Here is a 20413-nt window from a genome sequence, read left to right as displayed (position 1 = left end):
GACAGTGAACTAACTACAGACATCAGAACAGTGAACGCACTACAGACACAGACGTGAACAATACAGACACAGACAGTGAACTCACTTACAATACACAGACCGTGACTAACTACGACCCAGACAGTTAACTCACTACACACAGACATTGGAACTAACTACAGACAGCAGACAGTGAACTAACTACAAGACAGACAGGAACTAACCTACAGACAACAACAGTGAACTCACTCTACAGACACAGACAGTGAACTAACTACAGATCCCATACAGTGAACTCACTACAACACAGACAGTGAACTAACTACAGACCAGACAGTGAACCCTAACTACAGACAGACAGTGACTCCTACAGACCAGACGTGAACTAACTACAGAACACAGACAGTGAACTCACTAAGACAACAGACATTGAACTAATTAACACAGACAGTGAACTAACTACAAGACACAGACAGTGAACTAATACAGACACAGAACATGACTAAACTAACTACAACAGACGTAACTAACTACAGACACAGACAGTGACTAACTACAGACACATACAGTGAACAACTACAGACACAGACAGTGCCCTCACTACAGACACAGACAGTGGAACTAACTACAGACACGACAGTGAACTCACTACATACACAAGACAGTGAACTAACTACAGACACAGACTGACTCACTACGACACAGACGTGAACTAACTACAGACCACAGACAGTGAACCACTACGAGACAGACAGTGAACGCACTACATACACGACAGTGACTAACTACATACCAGACAGTGAACTAACTACTACAGAGACAGAACATGACTAACTAGCAGACACAAACGTTAACTCACTACAGACACAGACAGTGAAAACTAACTCAGACACAGCCAGTGAACCTCACTACAAACACAGACAAGTGGAACTAACTACAGACCAGACAGTGAACTACTACAGACACATACATTGAACTCACTACAGACACAGACGTGAACAACTACAGACACAGACATGAACTTCCTACCGACACGACATTGAACTAACTACAGACAGTGAACTACTACAGACTCAGACAGTGAACTAACTACAGACACAGACAGTGACCTAACTACAGACAGTGAACTAACTACAGACACAGACAGTGACTAACTAACTACAGACACAGACAGTGAACTAACTACATACACAGACAGTGACCTAACACAGACAGTGACCTAACTACAGGGACAGACGGTGAACTAACTACAGGACAGGCCAGTAAACTAACTACAAGGGACACTGTGAACTAACTACATAGACCGACAGTGAACTCACTACAGAGACAGACAGTGAACTAACACAGAGACAATGAACTAAAAAACTTAAAACCAAGGACAGACAGTGAACGTAACTACAGGGGACAGACAGTGCCTAAACTACAACAGGGCCGACAGTAACAACTACCGAGGACAGTGAACTAACTACAGAGACAGACAGTAACTCAATACCGAGACAGACAGTGAACTAACTACGGGAACAGACAGTGAAGTAACTAGCAATACCCAGACGTGAACTAACTACAGTACAGACAGTGAACTAACTACAGAGACAGACAGTGAACTAAACACAGAGCCAGACCGTGAACTAACACAGAGACATTGACTAACTACAGGGACAGACAGTGAACTAACTGGCAGGGACAGACATGAACGCACTACAGGGACAGACAGTGAACTACCTAACAGAGAGCAACAGTGAACTCACTACAGATACAGTGACGAACTACAGAGACAGACAGTGAACTACCCTACGGGACAGAGGTGAACTAACTACAGGGACAGACAGTAACTACTGGAGACAAGACATTGAACTAACTACAGAGAACAGCCAGTGAACTAACTACAAGGGACGACGGTGACTAACTACCTGGACAGACAGTTACTAACTACAGAGAAGTGAACTAACTCAGAGACATACAGTGAACTCACTACCTAGACAGACCGTGAACCAACTACAGGGCAGACATGAAGTAACCTACAGAGACAGACAGTGAACTAACTACAGGGACATACGTGACTAACTACAGAGACATACAGTGAACTAACTACAGAGACAGACAGTGACTAAACCTACCGAGACAGTGAACTAACTACCGTGACAGAACAGTGACTAACTGCAGGGCAGACAGTGAAACGAAACTACAGGGACATGACATGACTACTCAGAGACAACATTGAACTCACTACAGAACAGTGAACTAACTACAGAGACAACAGTGACTACTACAGGGACAGACGGTGAACTAACTACAGGGACAGACAGTAAACTAACTGGAGACAGACATTGAACTAACTTACGTGCCCGACGGTGAACTAATACAGAGACAGACTTGAACTCCACTACATAGACAGCAGTGACTAACTACAGGGACAGACAGTGAACTAACTACAGACAGACAGGAACTCACTACAAAGGGACAGACAGTAAACTAACTACAGGACAGACAGTGACTCTACAGGTACAGACCGTGGAAACTAACTACAGAGACAGACATGACTCACTACAGAGACAGTGAACTAACTACGAAACAGACGTGAACTAACTACCGGGACATACGTGAACTACTACAGGGACAGACAGTAACTAACTGGAGACAGCAGTGAACTAACTACAGTAGACAGACAGGGGAACTCCTACAACAGAGACAAGACGTGAACTCACTACAGAGACATGAACTAACTACAGAAACGACAGTGAACTAACTACAGTGACAGACGTGAACTAACTACAGTGACAGACAGTACACTAACTGGAGACAGACAGTGAACTAACTACAGAGACAGACATTGAACTCACTACATAGACGACAATGAACTAACTACAGAGACGTGAACTACTCAAGGACAGACAGTGAACTACTACAGGGGACAGACAGTGAACTAACTACAGGACAGACATTGAACTAACTACAGAGACGTGAACTAACTACATAGACAGACAGTGAACTCCTACAGAGACAGACAAGTAAACTACTACAGAGACAGACAGTGAACTAACTACAGGACAAACGGTGAACTAACTACAAGGGACAGTACAGTGCACTAACTACAGGGACAGACAGTGAACTAACTACAGGGACAGTGAACTCACTACCAGGGACAGACAGTGAACAACTACAGGGACAGACGGTGAACTAAAACTACAGGGACAGACAGATAACTAACTAGAAGACAGACAGTGAACTAACTACAGGGACAAGACGGTTAACTAACTACAGGGACAGACAGTAAACCAACTAACAGAGACAGACAGTGAACTAACTACAGGGACAGACGGGTGAACTACTACAGGGACATACAGTAAACCTAACTACCGGCCAGACAGTGAACTAACTCAGGACAGACAGTGAAATAACTACAGGGACAGACAGTAAACTCACTACAGGGACAGACAGTAAGAACTAACTACAGGACAGACGGTGAACTAACTACAGAGACAGACCGTGACCTCACTACAGAGACAGACAATGACTAACTACAGGGACATACAGGACTAACTACAGAGACAGGAAAATGAACTAACTTACTAGGGACTACATGCACTAACTACAGAGACCGACCTGAAGCTAACTACAGAGACGTGGAACTAACTACGGGACAGACAGTGAACTAACTACAGGGACCGACAGTGAACAACTACATAGACCAGACATTGAACTCACTACAGGGACATGACATGAACTCACTACATAGACAGTGAAACTAACTACAACAGATACAGACAGTGAACTAACTACAGAGACACAGTGAACTCCTACAGGACAACAGTGAACTCACTACAGAGACAAGTGAACTAACTACAAGCGACAGACAGTGACTAACTACAGAGACAGTGACTAACTACAGATACAGTGAAACTAACTACAAGGACAGACAGTGAACTAACTACAGATACAGACAGTGAACTAACTCAGAGACAGTGAACAACTACAAAGGACCAGACAGTGAACTACTACAGGGACTATATGAACTCACTACAGAGACGTGAACTAACTAATAGACAGACATGAACAACCTACAGGGACAGACGGTGAACTAACTACAACAGGGACAGCGTAAACTAACTGGGACAGACAGTGACTAACTACAGGACAGACGGTGAACTCACTACATAACAACCGTGAACCATACGATACAGACAGTGGAACTAACTACAAGACAATGAACTAACTACAATGACAGACAGTGAACTAACTAACAGGGACATTACAGTGACTAACTACAAGACAGTGAATACTAACTACAGAACAGACGTGAACCACTAAGAGACAGACAGTAAAACTAACTACAGAGACAGACAGTGGAACTAACTACAGTGACCGACAGTGAGTACTACAGAGACAGCGTGAACTAACTACTACAGGGACAGACATGTGTAACTAACTACCGAGACATACAGTGAACTATCTAACAGATACAGACATGAACTAACTAGCAGAGACGTGACTAACACAGGGACAGACAGTGAACTAACTGCAGGGACAGACAGTGAACTAACTACAGAGACCGTGAACTAAACTCAGACACAGACATGCACTAACTACATCACAGACAGTGAACTAACTACATACGTGAACTAACTACAGACAACAGCCGTGAACTAACTACATACACAGACAGTGAACTAACTACAGACACAGACAGTGAAACTAACAACAACAGTGAACTAATACAGGGAGCGACGTGAACTAACTACCAGGGACAGACATTAACTAACTACAGGACATACGGTTAACTAACTACAGAGCAGCAGTGAACTCCTACAGAGACAGACAGATGAACTAACTACAGAGCAATGAACGAACTCAATGACAGACAGTGAACTAACTACCGGGACGACAGTGAACTAACTCAGGGACATACAGTGAACTAACTACAGATACAGTGAACTAACTAACAGAACAGAAGTGAACTCACTACCGAGACAGACATTGGAATCTACCTACAGTGACATACAGTGAAGTAACTACCGACATCAGAACAGTGAACTAACTACAGTTACAGACCATGAACTAACTACAGAGACAGACAGTGAACTACTACAGAGACAACTTGAACTACTATCATAGAGACAGTGAACTACTACAGGGACAGCATGACAACTGCAGGGACAGAACAGTGAACAAACTACAGGGACAGACCGTGGAACTAACTCAGAGAAGACAGTGAACTCACTACAGAGACAGTGGAACTAACTACAGAGACGACAGTGACCTACTAACAGGTACATACGGTGAACTAACGACAGGGACAGACAGTAAAACTAACTGGAGACAGACAGTGAACTACTACAGAGACAGACAGTGAATACTACAGGGACAGACGGTGACTAACTACAGGACAGACAGTGAACTAACTACAGAGACAGTGAACTAACTACAAGACAGACAGTGAAACTCACTACAGAGACCGACAGTGAACTTAACTACAGGACAGACAGTTGAAGTAACTACAGAGACAGACAGTGAACTAACTACCGGGAACAGACAGTTGACCTAACTACAGAGACAGACAGTGACGAACTACAGACAGACAGTGAACTACTACAGAGACAGTGAACTAACTACAAGTGACAGACAGTGAACTAACTTCAGGCGACAGTGAACGAACACAGGGACAGACAGTGACTAACTAACAGAGCAGACAGTGAACTCACTACAGAGACGTGAACTAACTCCAGAGCAGACAGTGAACTAACTACAGGGACAGACGGTAACTAACTACAGGGACAAGACGTAAACAACTGAGACAGACAGTGAACTAACTACAGGGACAGACGGTGAACTAACTAACGAGCAGACAGTGACTCACTACATAGCCAGACAGTGAACTACCTACAGAGAACAGTGAACCTAAAACTACAAGGACAGACAGTGAACTAACTACGGGACAGACAGTGAACTAACTACAGGACAGACATTGACTAGAACTACAGATACAGTGAACTACTACAGAGACAAGACAGTGACTCACTACAGAGACAGGACATTACACTAACTACAGAGACAGACAGTACTAACTACAGGGACAGACGTGAACTAACTACAGTGACAGACAGTGAACTAACTACAGGGACAGACAGTGAACTAACTACCGGGGACAGACAGTAAAACTCCCTAAGGGACAGACAGTAACTAACTACAGGGACAGACAGTGAACTACGACAGGGACCACCATGTGACTAACTACAGAGCAGACAGTGAACTCACTACAAGCAGTGACTAACTACAGAAACAGAAGTGAACTAACTACAGGGACAGACGTTGAACTAACACAGGACAGACAGTAACTAACTGGAGACAGACAGTGACAACTACAGAGCCAACAGTGAACCCCCTCACTACAGAGACGACAGTGAACTCACTACAGAGACAGTGAACTAACTACAGAACTCAGACATTGAACTAACTACAGGGACAGACGTGGAACTAACTACCGGGACAGACAGAAACATAACTGGAGACAGACAGTGAACCAACTCAGAGACAGACAGTGAACTCACTACAGAGACATGACATAACTAACACAGAGACAGTGAACTAACTACAAGACAGACATGAACTAATACAGGGACAACATGAACTACTACAGGGGACACATTGACTACTACATAGGACAGTGAATAACTACAGGAGACAGACAGTGAATCACTAGGCAGAGACAGACGTAACGAACTACGAGACAGACATTGAACTAACTACAACAGGGACAGACCGTGAACTACTACAGGGACAGGACAGTGAACTACCTACAGGGCAGACATTGAACTAACTACAGGGACGTGAACTCACACAGGGGACAGACAGTGACTCACTACGGGACATACGTGAACGCACTACAGGGACAGACAGTACACCAACTAGAGACAGACATAACAACTCCAGGACAATCCAGCTTTGTGAGTAGGAGGGGACGGACACAGGGAGAGAGCAAAAGAAGACAGGATAGATATTAAGTCTGTTGACTTCTCTGACTGGATGTTGAAGTCACCGAGAAGTACGAGCGGACGCCGTTTTCAGGGACAGGAGAACGTCCAATTCCTCCAAAAACTCCCCCAAAGGACCTGGAGGATGGTAGAGAACAACAATGCTTAATGTAACCGGCTTTGTTACAGTGACTGCATGAAATTCGAAAGATGAGTGGGTGAAGGGTGGCAAAGAATAAAGAGAAAAAACTCCATTTGGAGAGATCAGCAGACCAGTGCCACCTCCTCGTCCAGTGGTTCTGGGCGAGTGGAGAAGAAGGAGTTGCTGTGGAGAGAGCACAGCAGGGGTGGAAGTGTTATCAGGTGTGATCCAAGTCTCAGTGAGGGCAAGGAAGTCGAGGGATTGATGGGAGACGTAGCCAGAGATGAACTCAGTCTTGCGAGTGGCTTGACCGGCAGTTTCCACAGCTTGTGTTGATGACGTATGTGATGACGTTTTGAAGCCTCAAGAACCTGCTGTACCACGTGACTGATTCAGGAACAAGTTCGCGGGGTTGGCGTGCGATTCGAAATATGAGTGGGAGCAAACCGCAATTGATCCCCCTCATAATCAACACTTTATATAACTGCAAATTGTGGGTTGTTGTCGTAGTATGCATTGTTGCTGTTGAGTTGTTGGTATTGCGTTTGTATTGGATCATTATGGAGCCAGCCAACTAGTGAAACAATTGTTATGCACGCCAGCATCATCTTCCCTGTGAGCAAGTAAAGAAACCAAATCTAAATCTGTTGAAACAATAATGTACATCCCACATACTAAAGACCAGCCCTGGTGGTGCAGCTCGTAGAGCAGGCGACCCACTTTCAAAGGCTTGCTCCAGTGGCCCGGGGTTCGAGTCCCGACCAGTGGCCATTTGCTGCATGTCATTCCCCTAAACTGTACTATCATTTAAGGCGTAAAAAGCCCACATTTTCCCCCCCAGCACTCTCTTCTCTATATTATGTACACACAATCATCAATCTTCATTTTTAAATAGAACATGATATTCAAACATTAGATGTGTGCGTCAAAGAATTTTCAAGGCAAAGATACTTTAAATCCACTGCAGCCTTGCACTTCGCCAGTAGAGGTCACTGTAACCTGAAGCTTCGAGTAATGAACCCATTTTCAGTGCTTCACAAAAGCTTCATTTGCCCATCACTACTTCACACCTAAGCCATGCCATTATAATCACTCTGCCGGTTTTTACATCTATTGTCCACTTGATGGTGCAGTAGGAGCAAAATGAAGCACCATGAGTGAACCAATTGGATGGAAAGCTTCAATGCTTCATGAAGCTTCATCTCGCCATCACTAGTAATATCTACAAGAAGACACATGAACGGGAATGGAAAATATACGCATTTAAATAAGGAGAGGGAAGAGCAAGCAAACCGAAATACTTAGCCCAGTAGTGTTGGCTGTGCCCCCCCACTTATCCTCCCCATGAAGACTCCTGCTAAAGACTCCTTTGTCTTTGTCCTCCGAGTCTTCGTCCGATGAGGCTGCCGCTCCAACAAATGCTGTTTCCTTAATTTAGACTTAATTACCCAGGTGGCTACAGCTGTGTTAAACAAACCCACTGTGATCAGCCGCAGGATGAGTCTGACTGATGGCTTACAATGAAACTCACTGAGCAGTCAAGACTTGTAAACAAAGTACACTTTAGCAGACACCTATTAAAAGCAATACACTTTAACTTAGTAACAAACTCAGTGAAACAATATTCTCACAGTCTAGTAGAAGATCTTATATAGATTTTATATTATGTTTATTTCTATTCTATTGTTTATAATATTTATTTCTATTGTATATAATATCTATTTAAATTCTATATCATATTTATTTATAATGTATATCATATTTATTTATATTCTATATCATATTTATTTATAGTGTATTATATTGTGTAATAAGTGTTTTGATGTGTTGCATGTTCAGCTGTGATGGCAGACACAGCAGGAGGCTCTGACATGGACCTGATGTGTGCAGGTTAGTATTAACTACTGTCCCTGAACACATCGTCTGCTTCACTTTGCAAACGAAGTTTCATGTTAAAATTCACATGAATTATTCTGCAGATTATTTTAATAATACTAATAATAATAATGAATAAATAAATAAATGTGTGTCTCTGTGTGTGTCTGTGTGTGTGTGTGTCTCTGGTGTGGGTGGTGTCTGTGTGTGTGTCTCTGTGTGTGTGTGTCTCTGTCTGTGTGTGTGTGCGTGCGTGCGTGCGTGTGTGTGTGTGTATGTGTGGTGTGTCTCTGTGTGTGTGTGTGTGTGCGTGCGTGTGTGTGTATGTGTGTGTGTCTGTGTGTGTGTGTGTCTGTGTGTGTGTGTGTCTCTGTGTGTGTGTGTCTGTGTGTGTGTGTGTTGTGCGTGCATGTGTGTGTATGTGTGTGTGTCTCTGTGTGTGTGTGTGCGTGCGTGTGTCTGTGTGTGTGTGTGTGTGTGTGCGTGTGTGTGTGCGTGTGTGTGTGTGCGTGTGTGTGTGCGTGTGTGTGTGTGTGTAGCTCCCTGTCTCACCACTCAGCAGCTGCAGCAGAAGTTGCGTTCAGAGAAGAAGACAGAACGTCCCGTCCGGCTGCTCTTTGAAATCTCGTCGACTCGAACAGTTCAAGTGTTTCTGAGTAAACACGTGGTGAGAATACTAATGCTAGTACGAATACTAATACACGAGTACCTGCAGTATTAGTATGTATTAGTACTGGTACTAATACTGATACACTAGCACCTGCAGTACTAGTATGTATTATTACTGGTATTAATACTAATACACTAGTACCTGCAGTATTAGTATGTGTTATTACTGGTATTAATACTAATACACCAGTACCTGCAGTCTTAGTGTGTATTAGTACGAATACTATTAAACTAGCACCTGCAGTACTAGTATGTATTAGTACTGGTACTAACACTAATACACTAGCACCTGCAGTATTAGTGTGTATTAGTACGAATACTATTAAACTAGTACCTGCAGTATTAGTATGTATTAGTACTAATACTATGACACTAGCTCCTGCAGTATTAGTATGTATTAGTACTAGTACTAATACTATTACACTAGCACCTGCAGTATTAGTATGTATTAGTACTGGTACAAATACTATTACACTAGCACCTGCTGTATTAGTATGTATTAGTACTGGTACTAATAATATTACACTAGCACCTGCAGTATTAGTATGTATTAGTACTGGTACTAATACTAATACACTAGCACCTGCAGTACTAGTATGTATTAGTACTGGTACTAATACTAATACACTAGTACTTGCAGTATTAGTATGTATCAGTACTGGTATTAATACTAATACACTAGCACCTACAGTATTAGTATGTATTAGTACTGGTATTAATACTAATACACTAGCACCTGCAGTATTAGTATGTATTAGTACTGGTACTAATACTAATACACTAGTACTTGCAGTATTAGTATGTATCAGTACTGGTATTAATACTAATACACTAGAACCTGCAGTATTAGTATGTGTTAGTACTAATACTAATACACTAGCACATGCGATATTAGTATGTATTAGTACTAAAACTATTACACTAGCACCTGCAGTATTAGTATGTATTAGTACTGGTATTAATACAAATACAATAGCACCTGCAGTATAAGTATGTATTAGTACTGGTACTAATACTAATACACTAGCACCTGCAGTATTAGTATGTGTTAGTACTAGTACTAATACTAATACACTAGCACCTGCAGTATTAGTATGTATCAGTACTGGTACTAATACTAATACACTAGCACCTGCAGTTTTAGTATGTATTAGTACTGGTACTAATACTATGACACTAGCTCCTGCAGTATTAGTATGTATTAGTACTAGTACTAATACTATTACACTAGCACCTGCAGTATTAGTATGTATTAGTACTGGTACTAATACTAATACACTAGTACTTGCAGTATTAGTATGTATCAGTACTGGTATTAATACTATGACACTAGCTCCTGCAGTATTAGTATGTATTAGTACTAGTACTAATACTATTACACTAGCACCTGCAGTATTAGTATGTATTAGTACTGGTACGAATACTAATACACTAGCACCTGCAGTACTAGTATGTATTAGTACTAATACTAATACACTAGTACCTGCAGTATTAGTATGTATCAGTACTGGTATTAATACTAATACACTAGCACCTGCAGTATTAGTATGTATTAGTACTGGTACTAATACTAATACACTAGCACCTGCAATATTAGTATGTATCAGTACTGGTATTAATACTAATACACGAGCACCTGCAGTATTAGTATGTGTTAGTACTGGTACTAATACTAATACACTAGCACCTGCAGTATTAGTATGTATCAGTACTGGTATCAATACTAATACACTAGTACCTGCAGTATTAGTATGTATCAGTACTGGTATTAAAACTAATACACTAGCACCTGCAGTATTAGTATGTATTAGTACTCATACTATTACACTCGCACCTGCAGTATTAGTATGTATTAGTACTGGTACTAATGCTAATACACTAGCACCTGTAGTATTAGTATGTATTAGTACTAATACTATTACACTAGCACCTGCAGTATTAGTATGTATTAGTACTAATACTATTACACTAGTACCTGTAGTATTAGTATGTATTAGTACTGGTACTAATATTAATACACAAGCACCTGCAGTATTACAATGTATTAGTACTAATACGAATACTATTACACTAGTACCTGCATTATTAGTATGTATTAGTACTGGTACTAATGCTACTACACTCGAACCTGCAGTATTAGTATGTATTAGTACTGGTACTAATACACTATTACCTGCAGTATTAGTATGTATTAGTACTAATACTATTACACTAGTACCTGCAGTATTAGTATGTATTAGTACTGGTACTAATGCTAATACACTAGAACCTGCTGTATTAGTATGTATCAGTACTGGTACTAATACTAATACACTAGCACCTGCAGTATTAGTATGTATTAGTACTAATACTATTACACTAGCACCTGCAGTATTAGTATGTATTAGTACTAATACTATTACACTAGTACCTGCAGTATTAGTATGTATTAGTACTGGTACTAATGCTAATACACTAGCACCTGTAGTATTAGTATGTATTAGTACTGGTACTAATGCTAATACACTAGCACCTGTAGTATTAGTATGTATTAGTACTAATACTATTACACTAGCACCTGCAGTATTAGTATGTATTAGTACTGGTACTAATGCTAATACACTAGCACCTGCAGTATTAGTATGTATTAGTACTAATACTAATACACTAGCACCTGCAGTATTACAATGTATTAGTACTGGTACTAATGCTAATACACTAGAACCTGCAGTATTAGTATGTATTAGTATGAATACTATTACACTAGCACCTGCAGTATTAGTATGTATTAGTACTGGTACTAATGCTAATACACTAGCACCTGCAGTATTAGTATGTATTAGTACGAATACTATTACACTAGCACCTGCAGTATTAGTATGTATTAGTACTGGTACTAATGCTAATACACTAGAACCTGCAGTATTAGTATGTATTAGTACTAATACTATTACACTTGTACCTGCAGTATTAGTATGTATTAGTACTAATACTATTACACTAGTACCTGCAGTATTAGTATGTATTAGTACTGGTACTAATACTATTACACTAGCACCTGCAGTATTAGTATGTATTAGTACTAATACTATTACACTCGTACCTGTAGTATTAGTATGTATTAGTGTTAGTACAAATACTATTACACTAGTACCTGCAGTATTAGTATGTATTAGTACTGGTACTAATACTAATAAACTAGCAACTGCAGTATTAGTATGTATTAGTACTGGTACTAATGCTAATACACTAGCACCTGCAGTATTAGTATGTATTAGTACTGGTACTAATACTAATACACTAGCACCTGCAGTACTAGTATGTATTAGTACTGGTACTAATACTAATACACTAGTACTTGCAGTATTAGTATGTATCAGTACTGGTATTAATACTAATACACTAGCACCTGCAGTATTACAATGTATTAGTACTAATATGAATACTATTACACTAGCACCTGCAGTATTAGTATGTATTAGTACTGATACTAATGCTAATACACTAGAACCTGCAGTATTAGTATGTATTAGTTCTAATACTATTACACTTGTACCTGCAGTATTAGTATGTATTAGTACTAATACTATTACACTAGTACCTGCAGTATTAGTATGTATTAGTACTGGTACTAATGCTAATACACTAGCACATGCAGTATTAGTATGTGTTAGTACTGGTACTAATACTAATACACTAGCACCTGCAGTATTAGTATGTGTTAGTACTGGTACTAATACTAATATACTAGCACCTGCAGTATTAGTATGTGTTAGTACTGGTACTAATACTAATACACTATTACCTGCAGTATTAGTATGTATTAGTACTAATACTATTATACTAGCACCTGCCGTATTAGTATGTATTTGTACTGGTACTAATACTAATACAGTAGCACCTGCAGTATTAGTATGTATTAGTACTGGTACTAATACTAATACACTAGAACCTGCAGTATTAGTATGTATTAGTACTGGTATTAATACTAATACACTAGCACTTGCAGTATAAGTATGTATTAGTACTGGTACTATTATACTAGTACCTGCAGTATTAGTATGTATTAGTACTAATACCATTACACTTGTACCTGCAGTATTAGTATGTATTAGTACTAATACTATTACACTAGTACCTGCAGTATTAGTATGTATTAGTACTGGTACTAATACACTAGCACCTGTAGTTTTAGTATGTATTAGTACTGGTACTATTACTAATACACTAGCACCTGCAGTATTAGTATGTGTTAGTACTGGTACTAATACTATGACACTAGCTCCTGCAGTATTAGTATGTATTAGTACTAGTACTAATACTATTACACTAGCACCTGCAGTATTAGTATGTATCAGTACTGGTATTAATACTAATACACTAGCACCTGCAGTATTAGAATGTATTAGTACTGGTATTAATACTAATACAATAGCACGTAAACGTATTCTTTATTGTATTTATTTCTCTTTATATTTCCAAATAAATGAATTTAATTATTTATTATTTTATTTATATATATTTATATTTACACATTAATACTTATTTTATTTGTCTTTATATTTACAAATTTGTTTTCTTATTCTTTGCAGATTAATTGTTTTTGACTTCCAGGCTTCCTGTCAAACTGAATATTTAACGTTTATTTCTGACACGTGCGCAGGTGTATGAGCTCGTGGTGATGCGCTCCGGCAGCTTCGATTCCCGCCGCGTGTCCGTGGAGCGCCGTTACAGCGACTTTTCCCGCTTCCACCACACACTGCTGGAGGAGTTTGGCGAGGAGCTGGAGGAGGTGGTGCTGCCCCGGAAACACCTGAGCGGGAACTTCAGCCCTGAAATCATCTCAGAGCGCCGCCTCGCACTCCAGGACTATCTGGCTCAACTTTACGCAACGCGCTGCGTCCGACGGTCTCCTCATTTCGCCAGATTCTTCACGGAGCAGGAGCAGCGGTGGGCGCACAGTCTGCTGCGGGCGGGCCAGTTCGCGCTCGCCGTGGAGCAGCTGCAGACGGTGTTAGAGGTGGAGGAGAAGCTGTTACCGTGGCAGAAGCCCACCCTGACCGTGCCCACCCTCTCCGCCCTCGCCGTCTGTTACCGGGACCTGGAGGAACCAGAGGAGGCGTTCGCCGCGGCGCAGAGAGCGCTGCCTGCTACCCGGCGCTACGGACTGAAAGGCTACCGCGCCTCGCTGCTGGACCTGCTGGTGGACCTGGGCTACCAGCTGGGACGTCCCGTCGCTCAGCTGCAAGAGGAGCTGAGCGTCCTCAGGGACGCCGAGAGGGGGGGGGTGTCCTCCCGCTCCCTGAAGGAGGTCGTCATCCACGAGTTCACCTGAACGGCCAGGATTCAAACATTTATGTCCTCCCTGATAACAAGTGCATATTTTCTGTTTACTCCACTTTTTCTCCAGGAAACTACAAAATATTAAATTGTCATCACGGGATGAACAGAGGAAATGAAACATGGCCGCTCAGGGCTTCCGTACCTGAGCGGCCTCCACAGCTGGCTTGTCCGGGTTTATTGATGTCAAATATGTTGTTAAATATGTTTAATAAATCTTGAAATCTTAAGTTTGAAATCATTTTGAATGAATTACGTTGTATTTAATCAGGTCTTTAGATTATTAAATAAAAGTAAAGGTGTCACTCCCTCACAGTTTAAAACCTTTGAACTCTTTGTTAGTAGTTCATGTTCTGTGTCTTACTCTGTCAAGCGTCTTTGAGTTTTTAGAGAAGCACTATACAAGTAAAATGTATTATTATTATTATTAAATGTGCAATTCAGAGAATAAAGTGAAGCTGCTGAGGAACTAATGCTGCATCCTGTCGCTGCGTCATGTCGCTGCATCATGTCGCTGCATCCTTCATTGCGTCCTGCCGCTGCGTCATGTCGCTGCATCCTGTCGCTGCATCATGTCGCTGCATCCTGGTGCTGCATCCTGTCGCTGCATCATGTCGCTGCATCCTGTCAGTGCGTCATGTCGCTGCATCCTGTCAGTGCGTCATGTCGCTGCATCCTGTCAGTGCGTCATGTCGCTGCGTCATGTCGCTGCATCCTGTCGCTGCGTCATGTCGCTGCGTCATGTCGGTACATCCTGTCGCTGCATCCTGGTGCTGCATCCTGTCGCTGCATCCTGTCGCTGCATCCTGGTGTTGCATCCTGTCGCTGCATCATGTCGCTGCATCCTGCCGTTGCATCATGTCGCTGCATCCTGTCGCTGCATCCTGGTGCTGCATCCTGCCGTTGCATCATGTCGCTGCATCCTGTCGCTGCGTCCTGTCGCTGCGTCCTTTCGGTGCGTCATGTCGCTGCGTCATGTCGGTGCGTCCTGTCGCTGCATCCTGGTGCTGCATCCTGTCGCTGCATCCTGGTGCTGCATCCTGTCGCTGCATCCTGGTGCTGCATCCTGTCGCTGCATCATGTCGCTGCATCCTGGTGCTGCATCCTGTCGCTGCATCATGTCGCTGCATCCTGCCGCTGCATCATGTCGCTGCATCATGTCGCTGCATCCTGTCGCTGCATCCTGGTGCTGCATCCTGCCGTTGCATCATGTCGCTGCATCCTGTCGCTGTGTCCTGTCGCTGCATCCTGTCGCTGCGTCCTGTCGCTGCGTCCTTTCGGTGCGTCATGTCGCTGCGTCATGTCGCTGCGTCCTGTCGCTGCGTCCTGTCGCTGCATCCTGGTGCTGCATCCTGTCGCTGCATCCTGGTGCTGCATCCTGTCGCTGCATCCTGGTGCTGCATCCTGTCGCTGCATCATGTCGCTGCATCCTGCCGCTGCATCATGTCGCTGCATCATGTCGCTGCATCCTGGTGCTGCATCCTGCCGTTGCATCATGTCGCTGCATCCTGTCGCTGCGTCCTGTCGCTGCGTCCTTTCGGTGCGTCATGTCGCTGCGTCATGTCGGTGCATCCTGTCGCTGCATCCTGGTGCTGCATCCTGTCGCTGCATCATATCGCTGCATCCTGGTGCTGCATCCTGTCGCTGCATCATGTCGCTGCATCCTGCCGTTGCATCATGTCGCTGCATCATGTCGCTGCATCCTGTCGCTGCATCCTGGTGCTGCATCCTGCCGTTGCATCATGTTGCTGCATCATGACAGACACTTTATTTCAACACCACAGAGACTGAAACTCCTGGAGTTTCTCCAGCTGCCTCTCTGCTGAATACAAACAGACAAGACAAGAATATTTGTTCTGTTATTCAGAGACGTTGTTAACTTCTGGCAGTTTATTGATCCTTGTAGCAGTAGATAACGTTTACTCCAGTATGATTAGAAACATCATCCAGTGGAACATTGATTACACTGGATGACCTGCTATGAACTCGAAGAATTAGATTTTGGTCCGTAAGAAAAAAAGTGAGCAAGTTGCCAAATAAATACTTTTGTTCATTTATTTGCTCTTAATTGTCTTGTGAAACACTTTGAAACGTCTGTTTGTATTATTGTTATTAATATAATATGTATGAGCCATAAAGACAGAACTCTTTTAGATTTAGATCTGTACAAATATAAGATATTTTTCTTTTCTTTAATATCAATGATTAGACGATGGAGTATATTTTATTCTCGTAATATTACAACTTCTATATTTTGACTTTGTTGTCATTAAATAAAAACTGTATTCTTGTTTTTTTAATAATATTTATTAGCCTTTATTTTACCAGGATATGTCTGTTGTAATATTATTTGTTTCTTTATTGAAATATTATGACTTTATTCTTATTAAACTACGACTTTATTCTTGTAATAATTCAACTTGTTTTCTTGAACTATTATAACTTTATTATCATTAAATATATCATTGTAATATGTCTGTTTTTACCTTGAAAAGTTATTACTTTATTCTTATTAAATTAAGACTTTATTCTCGTAATATTACGACTTATTTTCTTGAAATATCTTGTAATATTACGAATATTTTTCATGGAATATGACTTTTTCTCGTTAAGTTACGTCTTTATTCTTGTAATCATTGAATATAATATTAGCACCGTGAATATCGGGGCTCGATTAGCCGGCCTCCTGACTGATCAAATCTGCTCCATGTTCGACTGCTTCTGTCTGATTTTCACAGCAGCTGCGTGGATCCGCTCTGCGCGTGCATTTAGCATTTAGCCTCAGAATTACTCTTCAAACTGTCCTACTGTAGTTTAGTTTGTTATTTTCTGGTAAACTGTTTAATAAAATGGCGAACGACTCCGTGAAACTCTCCAAAAACCTCCTGCGCATGAAGGTAAGTGAAGCTAACGGACAGAGACTCGCGCTAACTCGCGTGAGGCAGCTAGCTTTAGCTCTCCCGGTAGGAAGCCATTCCAAACTTCACTCAGAAATCTCACAATAATTAGTTTACGGTTTGTTTTTAAAGCACTATCTCGTGGTAAACTTAAGTGTTATACATCTTTCTGTAAAGTTTAAAACGGTTATTAATTCGGCATATCATTGAGCTACCAAAGTGCTCTTACATTCAAGACAATTTATAACCTCAAACAATTTATCAATTATCTCTGAAAACAAATGTCATTTTTGCAATTTATCGCATTTATTTTTTAGCATTGAATACATTGAGTTGAGTTTTTGGACTCGAAAGAAAGATTAGATTATATATTTGGTAAAACTAATAATATTAAAATTGAGTAAAAATGTTTTGAACATGATAAATATAACTTTGAATTCATTGTAAACTTATTGCATATACGTTGTATATTTTATATGCATAAATAACAAACGTAATAATACGTAACGTAATAATAACAAATGTAATGAATATGTTAAGACTGTCACATTTTTAAACTCTAAAATCTTTAAGGAAGAATAATTTATAATAAATTTAATAAATGCTTTTATATTTTATATATTTTTGACGTTTGCTTATACCAGTTATATTATATATAATATATATATAAATGTGTGCGCTCTGGTTTGTTTGCACAGTTCATGCAGAGAGGTCTGGATGCTGAGACGAAGAAGCAACTGGAGGAAGATGAGAAGAGGATCATCAGTGATGAACATTGGTATCTGGACCTGCCAGAGTTTAAAGCTAAAGAGTACGTGTTTGCTGCTGCATGCAAAAAGCTTCAGGACTTTTTCCTCTTCATTGAAATTCTCAAAGTGTGTGAAGAACGCAGGCGAAAACAAACATATTTATGTGCAGCACACAGTTAGGCTGAAAATAAATACTTTATTTCTCTTTTCAAAACAATGATCTGCAAGATCTCCGTCAGGACACGTTGCCTCGGAAAGACAAAAGGAGAAATAGACTTTATTTGGATAACTGCAGAAAGTATTCTCAGCCTTATCTTTTATTATATTGATCATAGTATATTTTCTTTTTCTAAGAATAGCGACAGACACACAGACGAATGTTTCCACGGCACAGATATGAAGTCTCAATCATAATTATATTAATGTATAATGTTGTTGTTTCTCCCTCTCAGGAACTTGATCATCGAGGAGAAGAGTTTTGTTCCCTGTGAAGATCTGAAGTACGGTCGTATCTCCTTCAAGGGTTTTAATCCTGAAGTGGAGGTCAGCTTCACTTTTCTGCTTTCACTCTTTAGTCTGTTGCTCCTCATGATGCGTTCAGGGACACGGCAGAATAGTTTGTCAGGAATATAAATGTTTGTTTATCTTGAACCAGTTTTTAGTTTTGCTCCTACAAACATCTAAATTAATCTATAATGTAATCTAAATTAATGTAATCTAAATTAATGTAATCTAAAATGTATAAATGTATAGACTTTGGCCGCAGCTCCAGTAACTTCCTGAGTTCTGTGGTTAAAGTCTTTCAAACACAAAAACTTCTCCTGAAGATGAAGTGTTGAATATGAATACACTTTATTTAAACACTGACGGTTGTGTTGTTTGCCGTCGGTCACAGAAGCTGATGCTTCTGATGAATCCCAAAGAAGAAGAAGAAGAGGAAGAAGAGGAGGTGAGCCGGATGCAGACGGACGTCACCGATGAAGAGATGGCTCTCAGGTAAACAATAATTAATACATAAGTATTTAGTTTAAAGAAAGCAGCTTCATTAATGTTCACATGTTCTGCTGGTTAATGTCTTCTTCTCCACAGATACGAGAGTTTAGTGGAAAGCATGAAGAAGAAGTTTGCAAAGAAGCGTGAGAGAGCGGCGGTGTCGGCAGACGTCAACAGCAACGTGGTGGAAAGCGACACAAAGAGAGTTTTTCTGAAACCTCAGGACTGAACCCGGCGTGGGACGGACTTTATTTTTATTTTTATGACTCAGAATAATGTTCGCAGAACCTCCAGAGGAACTCAGCGAGCAGCATGTTTGGATGTTGTACATCTGGTTTTTAAAGAAGCGTGATGAACATGTGATGTTTTACAGTCTGCATGATTCATTAAATGCAGAGTTCAGCTATTCATGCTTCCTGTGTTTATATTATTCTGTCTGTCTGTCTAGACAAATGATTTGTTTCTATTTACACAAGAAAAACATTTTTATTTAAAAAGACCAATATCTAAATATACAGAAATAAGGTCAAATGTGATATTAAGTAATACATTACATGTAATTTATCGGACGCTCTTATCCAGACAGTGAACTAACTACAGACACAGACAATGAACTAACTACAGACACAGACAGTGAACTAACTACAGACAGACAGTGAACTAACTACAGACACAGACAGTGAACTAACTACAGACACAGACAGTGAACTAACTACAGACACAGACAGTGAACTAACTACAGACACAGACAGTGAACTCACTACAGACACAGACAGTGAACTAACTACAGACACAGACAGTGAACTAACTACAGACACAGAC

At 40.8% G+C, this 20413-nt stretch overlaps 2 protein-coding genes across 2 annotated transcripts; both read left to right on the top strand.

Annotated features, from left to right (window-relative positions):
• The first annotated feature begins 8837 nt into the window (after positions 1–8837).
• LOC115005652 (sorting nexin-20-like) lies at positions 8838–15320 on the top strand. The gene is made up of 3 exons (XM_029427576.1): positions 8838–8979; positions 9504–9631; positions 14276–15320. The coding sequence occupies exons 1-3, from the start codon at positions 8934–8936 to the stop codon at positions 14945–14947; spliced, it is 846 nt and encodes a 281-aa protein (XP_029283436.1). The 5' UTR covers positions 8838–8933; the 3' UTR covers positions 14948–15320.
• Positions 15321–17622: 2302 nt separating this feature from the next.
• On the top strand, positions 17623–19998 carry LOC115005651 (M-phase phosphoprotein 6-like). The gene is made up of 5 exons (XM_029427575.1): positions 17623–17849; positions 18548–18660; positions 19051–19141; positions 19494–19594; positions 19688–19998. Exons 1-5 carry the CDS (start codon positions 17802–17804, stop codon positions 19818–19820), a joined length of 486 nt encoding a protein of 161 aa, XP_029283435.1. The 5' UTR covers positions 17623–17801; the 3' UTR covers positions 19821–19998.
• The last annotated feature ends 415 nt before the right edge of the window (positions 19999–20413 follow it).

The sequence above is a fragment of the Cottoperca gobio genome, unplaced genomic scaffold, assembly GCF_900634415.1.
Source record: "Cottoperca gobio unplaced genomic scaffold, fCotGob3.1 fCotGob3_337arrow_ctg1, whole genome shotgun sequence".
Lineage (NCBI taxonomy): Eukaryota > Metazoa > Chordata > Actinopteri > Perciformes > Bovichtidae > Cottoperca > Cottoperca gobio.
This window is presented reverse-complemented; position numbering and strand designations above follow the sequence as displayed.

Coding starts and splice junctions, on each gene's coding strand:
- LOC115005651 (XM_029427575.1), top strand. CDS start 17,802: ATGGCGAACGACTCCGTGAAACTCTCCAAAAACCTCCTGCGCATGAAG. Junction 18,661..19,050: donor CCAGAGTTTAAAGCTAAAGA/GTACGTGTTTGC, acceptor TCTCCCTCTCAG/GAACTTGATCATCGAGGAGA. Junction 19,595..19,687: donor GATGAAGAGATGGCTCTCAG/GTAAACAATAAT, acceptor TCTTCTCCACAG/ATACGAGAGTTTAGTGGAAA.
- LOC115005652 (XM_029427576.1), top strand. CDS start 8,934: ATGGCAGACACAGCAGGAGGCTCTGACATGGACCTGATGTGTGCAG. Junction 8,980..9,503: donor CATGGACCTGATGTGTGCAG/GTTAGTATTAAC, acceptor GTGTGTGTGTAG/CTCCCTGTCTCACCACTCAG. Junction 9,632..14,275: donor TGTTTCTGAGTAAACACGTG/GTGAGAATACTA, acceptor ACACGTGCGCAG/GTGTATGAGCTCGTGGTGAT.